General features: G+C 33.8%; 1 protein-coding gene across 1 annotated transcript; it reads left to right on the top strand.

Moving 5' to 3' along the window:
• The first annotated feature begins 1,276 nt into the window (after window positions 1-1,276).
• On the top strand, window positions 1,277-8,276 carry gng10 (guanine nucleotide binding protein (G protein), gamma 10). Its single transcript, XM_030149873.1, has 3 exons — window positions 1,277-1,474; window positions 7,784-7,926; window positions 8,038-8,276. The coding sequence occupies exons 1-2, from the start codon at window positions 1,394-1,396 to the stop codon at window positions 7,907-7,909; spliced, it is 207 nt and encodes a 68-aa protein (XP_030005733.1). The 5' UTR covers window positions 1,277-1,393; the 3' UTR covers window positions 7,910-7,926; window positions 8,038-8,276.
• The last annotated feature ends 2,914 nt before the right edge of the window (window positions 8,277-11,190 follow it).

Here is an 11,190-nt window from a genome sequence, read left to right as displayed (position 1 = left end):
ATAGACAGCAAGAGAAAAAAAAAATTCATGCAAGTGAAACCATTGTGCAGGAGAGGATAGAAGCCAAAAAGGGCTTTTGTAAATACCTTCCTGGAAATAAACAATACACAGGGGGAAAAAAAGAAAAGAATTAAAAATACTATATATATACATATTTCTGCACGGTTATGGGGAAACGTCTTGTTCACTGTGTCATTTGTATGTATGCATGTAACAGAGTTCACAGAATTTCCTTCGGGATCAATAAAGTACATATCTATCTATCTATCTATCTATCTATCTATCTATCTATCTATCTATCTATCTATCTATCTATCTATCTATCTATCTATCTATCTATCTATCTATCTATCTATCTATCTATCTATCTATCTATCTATCTATCTATCTATCTATCTATCTATCTATCTATCTATCCATCCATCCATCCATCCATCCATCCATCCATCCATCCATCCATCTATCCATCCATCCATCCATCCATCCAAATTATTATGATGTAAGTTAAATGTGTGTATGTGTATGTGGGTCTGATCTTTTTGTATAATGTTAAGATAAATATATTTTACAAAAATTAAAGTGAACTTATCTTCATATTGTGTGTTCAGGACACAGCGTTTACAAAAACAGCTGTTCCTGTCGCCGTCACTGAGCTCAATAAGAAATAGTGACATTGCACTTTATTTACTTATTTTAGTTATTTATCCTATTTCTTTGCTCTATTTATTATTATTGTGACTTCTAATTTTTTAATTTTATGTTCTTATCCTGGTTTTTATCCCAGAGGCTGTTTTTATCTTCTTGCGTTTTTTTTTTTTTTTATTGTGTTTTATTGCATCTTGTTTTTATTTATTTGATCTTATTTATTTATTTTATTCTTTTACTTATCCATGCTGCTATACTGATGAACGGTGGAACACTGAAGACTTTTGGTCTTAACACTTGATCAAGCACCTGCCGAACAGGTTTAATGTATGTTTTGTTGTTGTCATGCCAAAAGGAATCACTATGTCTGCAAAACAAATCTACCCACGGGTACAAATAAAGTAACCTTGAACCTTGAACCTTGAAAACTACTAAAACTATTATGGTATTAACACATGCAGGTACTGAGGTCATTTGACTAAACACTGTAATTTAGACTGAAGTAGACGGACTTCTGTGACAGAACTAAACCTGTTTGAAGAGTGAAACACATGTGGGCGTCAGTGAGCTTCTGCCTGTTGTGGTTTCCTCTGCAGCTACAATGAAGTGGACTGAGGTCACAATGAGGAAAGAGACTGGGCCGCTGTGGGTGAGCGTTGGCTGCCCATTAGTGGAGTCAAACTGCTGTGTGTGGAAAGGCTGAGGGATTAGTACAAGACGCTGTTCTCTCTCAAAACAACTGAGCAACATGACCTCCAATTCCAATTTATCCAACATGAGGCGACTGGTGGAACAACTGAAGCTGGAGGCCAGTGTGGAAAGAATCAAGGTAAAAAAAAAAAAAATAATAATAAAAAAAAAAATAGAAAAAGAGAGAGAGAGAGAAACTCGAGGTAATGTAGGATTTTTCCCTGACACCAATGAGGAGAATTTAGTTATTTTTAAAGACATAGCAAAACAAAGTATTATATTTATCTCGATACTTTTAACGCATATATTTGACATTTGTCTGCTCATATAATCTGATAAAGCACACGTTTGTTCTCCACTTTTACTCTCCATTACACAAATTTCAACTGTTTCTCCTGTGTTTGTTCAGTAGTGCAGTATCTAACATATGTATTTACTTTTTAACCCTTTCATGCATGAATTATGAGAACCTTAATCATGATTTCCCCCCCCATTTTTATTCCTCTTTAGGCATGAAAAAAAAAAAAAAATGTGATTGACAGATGTTTATGAACCTATTTTTCATGGAGTTGGAAAAATGTCCACTCAAATGGATACGATGCGTTTAATTTTTGAAGCCAAGAAATGTGTATTTACTGATATACTGTGAAAACTATGAAATAAAAACACTTTTAATGCTGCTAATCTGATGTTTTCTCATATTTAAACATACTCTAATACTAGTTTTTACTCACTTCATGGAGATAATATGCAAAAAAAAAAAACATTTTGTTAAGGAAAAAATGATAATTACAGTCTAATAATAATTGATTTATACTCAAACATGTTACTGCAGATCAGGTTTATCAAAAACAGCAAAGTTACATGATGCATAAGTATCCACTGTGTTGGCTGATACGGAACTAAAACAACAAAATCCATGAATATACAAGAGAACAGCTGTAGAGTAACTGTCCACTGGAGTGACCAGTATGCATGAAAGGATTAATTTAGACGTGTGTTATCTCTAACTAAACTTCCAGGTATTTTAGAAGTATTAGTTACATATTTATGAATAATGATTGTCAACATTACTAACTAAGACCCAAACAGACAGAACTAACTCTAGTTTTGTCTGTACCTTAGTTCACCAAAACACAATAGCTGAATTAAAGGAAACACTGCATATACTTTATTATTATAGGCGTTATTATTTATTAACCCTTTCATGCATACTGGTCACTCCAGCGGACAGTTCTTCTCCAGCTGTTCTTTTGTTTATTCATGGATTTTGTTGTTTTAGTTTCATATCAGCCAACACAGTGGACGCTTATGCACCACCCCATTCAGTGCGATTGATAACATGACTGTAACTTTACTGTTCTTGATAAACGTGATCTAGAGTAACATGTTTAAGTGTAAATTAAGTGCTTGTTATTGTTATTAGTCTGTAATTAACAGTTTTTGTTAAAAGTTGTGGGTTTTTTTTGCATATTATCTCCATGAAGTGAATAATAACTGGTATTAGAGTGTTAAAATGTAAGAAAACATCCGATTAGCAGCATTAAAAATGTCTGCTAAAGGTTCATACTGTCTTCCACATGTAATTTTTGTAGGACAAAAATTATATGTTATTAAATTATTATTATTATTATTATTATTATTATTATTATTATTATTATTATTATTATATGTAAAAATAATATTATCAGACAAACTAGTAAAGCAAGTAAACAAACAGCTACCCCTGTCTGATAAATGAATGATGATTACCTACAATAACTCCTTGTTATTGTTATTAGACTGTAAATAACAACAAAAGTTTTTTTTTTTTTTTGCATATTATCTCCATGAAATGAGTAATGCATAGTATTAGAGTATGTTAAGATGTAACAAAACATCAAATTAGCAGCATTAAAATGTTTTTATTTCATAGTTTTCACACAGTTTATCTGTAAATGCATGTTTCTTTGCCTCCTCAAAAATTAAACACATGGTGTCTGGCTTAGTGGACATTTTTTTCAACTCCATGAAAAATAGCTTCATAAAAAAAAAATTTGCTTTTTTTTTATGTCTAAAGAGGAATAAAATCACTCAAGAAAAAAATCTTGATTAAGGTTCTAATAATTCATGCATGAAAGGGTTAAAGTATCAACTAATCATTTTGAAATAATTACTAAAAAACTAAAAACCACTGTCACATTATGAATTTATGGGCTAATGATAAAAACAGCATTGTTCTGTCAGTACACTTTGATGCAATAAAATGCCATGTATTTCAGATTAAAACTGCTGTGGATGCAGTTTATCATAAGCAGAGGCAGATATTGTAGATATCTGGGGTTAAGTGGTTCATGTTCCCAGAGGTAGAATTATTTCCCCATTTGCAGAAACTAGACGGAATAATTGTGCTTAAAATGTTAGATGTCAGTGAAGATTAGCATATAAATTAAGGCATAATTACAACAAACACTGAAAATAGACCATAAAAGTAATGGCAGGCTTTACAATGATGTCAGGACATTAAAGTCATTTCTATTAATACTCATGTTTTTGTTTTTTCGTTTAAAAAAAAATACATATTCTTTTAAGTATTCATTCACATCCAGTTTATCTGCAGGTTTGTGTAGAGCTGCTGACAGAAGAGCTGCATGTTTAACCCTTTCATGCATACTGGTCACTACAGTGGACAGCTATTCTACAGCTTTTCTCTTCTATATTCATGGATTTTGTTGTTTTCGTTGTTTTGTTTTGTTTTGTTTTTTTTCACAATCTTTATTAAAGTTTTAAGACCCTACATATCTTTTCTGACATGAATTGGTAACATTATGTAGATCTCTTCTGAGCATAAACCCCTAGAATCACAAGCCCTCCCCATAGTTTTCACACAATTTATCAGTAAATACATGTTTCTGTGCGTCAACAATTAAACGTGTGGTGTCCAGCTGAGTGGACATTTTTGCAACTTCATCAAAAATGGGTCCATAAGATTTGTTTTTTTTTTTCATTACTTTTTTTTTATGTTTTTTTTTTTTTTTTAATTACTTTTATTTTATTTTATTTTTTAAAATTTATTTTTCAGAAGAACATTTTCACTCGCATTGCTTTTTTCATGCCTGAAGAAGAATAAAAACACTCAGGAAAAAATTTTGATTAAGGTTCTCATAATTCGTGCATGAAAGGGTTAAGAGCCATGAAAAATGCAAATTTCACTGTGATATCCTATTTAAATGTATGAACAAACATTATTGATGCAAATACAATTGTCACCACTGACATAACATTTATGACATTTAAAAAAAAAAAAAAAAATTATAATAATACAGTTAAAGGCACAAGTTTATGTGAGGATAAGTCATCAGCAGAATATTGTCAAATAAATTCAGTCTCATTAAATATTTCTCCCTGTTTCTTGGTCTTGGTGTTTTTTTCCTTCGATCTAAAGTTAACACATAAATTGGTCGTTTTACATCATGTTTTACATCAGGTTTTTCTTCAGCTTTCTGAGGGGATTAGAAGGAAATGTGCTGTTTTTTGATAATAACCTATGCCTTTTATCATCACTCTGGGCTAATGTTATTTGTATGTTATGTCAATCAATGAAATTTTATTTGTATAACATTATATCATAACAGAAGCTACCTCATGACACTTTACATTTAGAGCTGGTCTAAACCAAACTCTTAAGTCAATTCACAGACACCAGCAGAATCCTCCAGGAGCAAACACTTGGTGACAGTGGAAGGAAAAACAAACTTTAACCCATAAAGACCCAGTGCCACTTTAATGCCATTTCTCTTTATTCAACCTTTTTTAGGTGGTATATCATGATTTATTGTAATACTACTCTCGATATTTTGTGTTTTTTCAGTGTAAATCTGGTATTTTCCCATATTTAATTCACTGATCATGCAGATGTTCATAAAAGCCAACATTAAAGTTGAAGGTTATTATATCAGAAACAGAGAAAAACTGAATAAAAAGTGACTTTTACAGCAAAATTTATCATTAACTGATCATAAACCCAGTGTGTCCATCCACTGTCATTGATCCAACTCCATGGGTTTGACTGCTGAAGCAATGTTGTAGAAGATGACGGTGTTTCCATGGTAACTGCGGAGCCTCTGAACGTCCAAATGGGTCATATCTGATGACCATGAAAAGATGACCACCTACTGATCTAAAATGTTTAATAACTTCTGACTTATCAATATTTACCTCCGCCAAGGAGGTTATGTTTTTGCCAGGGTTTGTTTGTTTGTTTGTTTGTTTGTCTGTCTGTTAGTGTGCAACATAACTCAAAAAGTTATGGACAGATTTGGATGAAATTTTCAGGGTTTGTTGGAAATGGGATAAGGAAGAAATGACTCAATTTTGGTGGTGATCGGGGGTGGGGGGGCCCACGGGGGGGCCCATTTCCAACAAACCCTGAAAATTTCATCAAAATCTGTCCATAACTTTTTGAGTTATGTTGCACACTAACGGACAGACAAACAGACAGACAGACAAACAAACAAACAGACAAACAAACCCTGGCAAAAACATAACCTCCTTGGCGTGGGGGGGGCCCACTGATCAGCCTTGGCGGAGGTCTGCGCTCTCCGAGTGCTTCTAGTTTTGAAATAATTCAGGTAAAATACAGTTCTTCATCTTTTCATGGTCATCAGGTATGACCCATTTGGACGTTCACAGACTCTGTAGTTACCATGGAAACATCGTCATCTTCTACAACATTGATTCACTAGTAAAACCCATGGAGTTGGATCAATGACAGTGGATGGACACACTGGGTTTATGTTCAGTTAATGATAGATTTACTGAAAGAGTCACTTTTTTCTTCAGTTTTCTCTATTTATGATATATAATAACCCTCAATTTTAATCTGAGCTTTTTTTCCCAATATTTTTTATTGAAGAAAAATAGAACAGTTCCAATCACAGAATTCTAATTTACCTTCCCTTGTTTTCCCCAAGTATAAACATATCTGCATATAGAGACACATTTACATTTATATGTGTGTGTGTGTATATATATATATATATATATATATATATATATATATACATATACATATACATACATACATACATACATACATCTATCTATCTATCTATCTATCTATCTATCTATCTATCTATCTATCTATCTATCTATCTATCTATCTATCTATCTATCTATCTATCTATCTATCTATCTATCTATCTATCTATCTATCTATCTATCTATCTATCTATCTATATACATACACACACACACACACACACACACACACACACACATATATATATATATATATATATATATATATATATATATATATATATATATATATATATATATATGCATGCACAAACAACAAATGAAAGAGCATTCTAATTTGAGTGTAGCAAAATAAATAAGTTCAATTAAATAAGATTAAATGTATAATGGAATAAACAAATTGCAACCCCCTGCCCAGGCTCATCCTGACCAGTATAAAATAATGGTTAGTTATGTGTTATAAAGTACAACAACAGGCACACATTCAATCGGGCAGTACCTCTAAGTTTGTAAAATAAGATATAAAGGGTTGCCTAGTCTGAGCGTTTATGAACATCTGCACCAGGGCTCTCAAACTCATTTTCTTTCAGGTTCCACATTCAGCCCAATTTGATCTCCTGTGGGCCGGACCAGTAAAATAATAGTAGAATAACCTATAAATAATCACAACTCCAAATTTTTGTCTTTGTTTTAGTGCAAAAAACCCCATTAAATTATGAAAATACTTACTTTTATAAACTAGCCAAACAAAAAAGATGTGAATAACCTGAAAAAACAGAACTTTCTTAAGAAAAGTAAGTGCAGTTTTAACAGTACTCTGCCTCAGTTTATCATTTCTACACGTGCATTATGGATCAGATCTACAAAGACACTGTTGCTGGTCCATCAGTCTGGATGACGGCCTTGACTTCAGTTTCTGTGGGTCCTGCTGTGGTTTGTCAGCACTATTTCTGCCCAGAAGTATCTGCCACAAAGACACTAAACACTGAGGAACAGGCAGAAAAGAGTTCAAATTGTGCTTCATTTCCCTTAGACATTTCAGGTTGTTCATATTTGTTCAGGTTATTCACATTCTGTTGTTACAGGATAGTTTGTAAATATAAATATTTTCATAATTTGGAGGAATTTCGTGGAATTTTTACACTTTGCAAATTCATTCCACTGGCCGGATTGGAACCTTTGGCGGGACGCATTTGGCCCCCGGGCCGCAAGTTAGAGACCCCTGATCCACATGAATAGTAAATAAAATATAGGAACATACCAAATATTCACTTACCAAAAGCAAAATACAGAGGATAATATTATAATAAATGGTGATAAAACACTTAAGAATGGTTAAATAGAGAAAAACAAATCATTTGGGCACTTCCACAAATGTAACATTGGGTCTTTATGCGTTAATATAATGAATTTACTCCTTTTTTTCCAGGTATCCCAGGCGGCTGCAGAGCTCCAGCAGTACTGTCTGCAGAACGCCACCAAAGACGCCCTGCTGGTTGGAGTGCCCACGGGCAGTAACCCCTTCAGAGAACCACGCTCCTGTGCTGTAGTTTGAAACCCACGAAGCTCAAGGTCACATTTAAAAGCCTTTATTTTCCATTTCTTTATCTTGCTAATCACAGCGGTGTTTCCTGTCGTGTGGGTATTTCATATGAAGAATTAAAACGTCTTCACCTTTTACAGAGGAAGAAAAAGGGGCGGACGTCAACCGGCAGAGACTCCAGCAAAATGACAACCACTGTTAAATATTCAGCGTTTATATGTTTATATGAGCAGACGTTAAATATTCTTTTCTATTTGTTTTTGATCAAGTCTTGTGTTATTATGTGACTGTGTAAAAATACATAATGGCTTGTTGTATTTTCACTGAGAGGGTTTCTTTCTTTCTTTTCTTTTCTTTTCATTTTTTTTTTTAAACATTAAAGGACATTATGAAAATCACCCCATTATATTGGTGTTTATTTAAATACCTGTGAAAGTCAATGCATTGTGTGATGTCTGTTTTACGGCCAACAGTCCAGTCCCACAGTGGTTTTCTGTGGATTATACAAAGCGGATGTTTACAGCCAGGCTCTAAATTATTCCTTGGAATCTCTCAGCGTTACAATTTCCTGATGCTCGGTCTAAGTTAGGAACAGCCAGAGAGAGGAAACTGGGTCTTTCCTGTTTAAGATGACAAAGGATTGTCAACAGAAGCGTAACAGTCCACTCTTTCTGCTCTGAAGCTTTAGATTAACGTAAGCTTAGCCCATAAAGAGCCAGTGCTACTTGTATGTCAGTTTCCACTTTTATTTTTCTCTGTATTTAACCTTTATTAAGTGGTTTATCACCATTTATTTATAGTAATATCCTCTCTATTTTGCACTTTTTCAGTGAAAATCAGGTATTTTCCTTTATTTAATTAATTGATTGATTGATTGATTGATTGATTGATATATTTATTTTGAATATGAATGTCAAAACAGACGAAAATAAACAAAACACTTAGGCATAAGACATATAATACACATTCAAAAAGGAGTGAGAAGAAGCATGACTTATAAACTCCACCCCTTCTCCTTATATAATTAATAACAGTAATAATCATCCTAGTTTAAGCAGATCTATATTATATACTATAATATGCCTGATACTTATTACCTCCGCCAAGGAGGTTATGTTTTTGCCAGGGTTTGTTTGTTTGTTTGTTTGTTTGTTTGTTTGTTTGTTTGTTTGTCTGTCCGTTAGTGTGCAACATAACTCAAAAAGTTATGGACAGATTTGGATGAAATTTTCAGGGTTTGTTGGAAATGGGATAAGGAAGAAATGATTAAATTTTGGTGGTGATCGGGGGTGGGGGGGCCCACGGGGGGGCCATTGATCAGCCTTGGCGGAGGTCTGCGCTCTCCGAGTGCTTCTAGTTATTAAATCATTTGGTTCCTGGCTTTATATTACTATGAACCAAGAAGCACTCGGAGAGCGCAGACCTCCGCCAAGGCTGATCAGTGGCCCCCCCTGTGGGCCCCCCCCACGCCAAGGAGGTTATGTTTTTGCCAGGGTTTGTTTGTTTGTCTGTTTGTCTGTCCGTTAGTGTGCAACATAACTCAAAAAGTTATGGACAGATTTTGATGAAATTTTCAGGGTTTGTTGGAAATGCCCCCCCCCCCCCCCCCCCAATCACCACCAAAATTTAATCATTTCTTCCTTATCCCATTTCCAACAAACCCTGAAAATTTCATCCAAATCTGTCCATAACTTTTTGAGTTATGTTGCACACTAACAGACAGACAAACAAACAAACAAACCCTGGCAAAAACATAACCTCCTTGGCGGAGGTAATAATATAATTTTATTTGCATAAACACATAATACAATAACACACACTGATCATGTTCCTTAATCATCACGCTGAGTTTACATTTGAGGGTTATTCGACCAAAAACAGAGAAAACTGAAGAAATAGTGACTTTTTCAGCCAAATCTATCGTTAACTGAACATAAACCCAATGCAGTTTTACTTTTTTTTACATTAAAACAAAGACAACTAGAAGCACTCGGAGAGCGCAGACCTCCGCCAAGGCTGATCAGTGGCCCCCCCCCGTGGGCCCCCCCACCCCCGATCACCACCAAAATTTAATCATTTCTTCCTTATCCCATTTCCAACAAACCCTGAAAATTTCATCCAAATCTGTCCATAACTTTTTGAGTTATGTTGCACACTAACGGACAGACAAACAAACAAACAGACAGACAAACAAACAAACAAACAAACCCTGGCAAAAACATAACCTCCTTGGCGGAGGTAAAAGTTTGGAGTTGTCATTATTTCTAGGTTATTTTGATAGTATTTTACTGATCGGAGCCACTTGAGACTGAATTGGTCTATACCCATCCAGCATGTCCATGTGGGCCCCAGGAGGGTCCCATTTGGGTTTGTCCGTAGTTTCCATGGTGACCCCACATGTGTTTGCCCAGATCAGAATCAGAGACCTGAATATCTTATATTATTTATTATTATTCTGTATTTAACCTTTATTAAGTGATTTATCACCATTTATTTATAGTAATATCCTCTCTACTTTGCACTTTTTCAGTGAAAATCAGGTATTTTCCTTTATTTAATTAACTGATTGATTGATTGATTGATTGATTGATTGATGTATTTATTTTGAATATGAATGTCAAAACAGAAGAAAATAAACAAAACACTTAGACATAAGAAATATAATACACATTCAAAAAGGAGTGAGAAGAAGCATGACTTACAAACTCCACCCCTTCTCCTTATATAATTAATAACAGTGATAATCTTCCTAGTCTAAGCAGATCTATATTATATACTATAATAGGCCTGATATTTATTATTAAATAACTTGGTTTCTGGCTTTATATTATTATGAACAAATATAATTTTATTTACATAAACACATAATACAATAACACACACTGATCATGTACTTTAATCATCACGCTGAGTTTACATTTGAGGGTTATTCGACCAAAAACCGAGAAAACTTGAGAAAAAGTGACTTTATCAGTAAATACATTATTAACTGAATATAAACCCAGTGTCTCCATCCACTGTCATCATAGGTGATTTATCACCATTTATTATAACATTATTCTCTGTATTTGTATTTTTCACTTTAAATCATGTATTTTCCAACATTTAATTACCTATATTTAATTTAGGTGTTCATGAAAACTCAGTAAATTCAAAGGTTACATCAAAAAAGAAGAAAACTAAAGAAAAAAGTGATTTTTTTCGTTAAAATCTATCATTAACTGAACATAAACCCAGTGTGTCCATCCACTGTCATTGATCCAACTCCATGCGTTTTACTGGTGAATCAATGT

Source organism: Sphaeramia orbicularis, chromosome 12 (genome assembly GCF_902148855.1).
Source record: "Sphaeramia orbicularis chromosome 12, fSphaOr1.1, whole genome shotgun sequence".
NCBI classification, from domain to species: domain Eukaryota; kingdom Metazoa; phylum Chordata; class Actinopteri; order Kurtiformes; family Apogonidae; genus Sphaeramia; species Sphaeramia orbicularis.
This window is presented reverse-complemented; position numbering and strand designations above follow the sequence as displayed.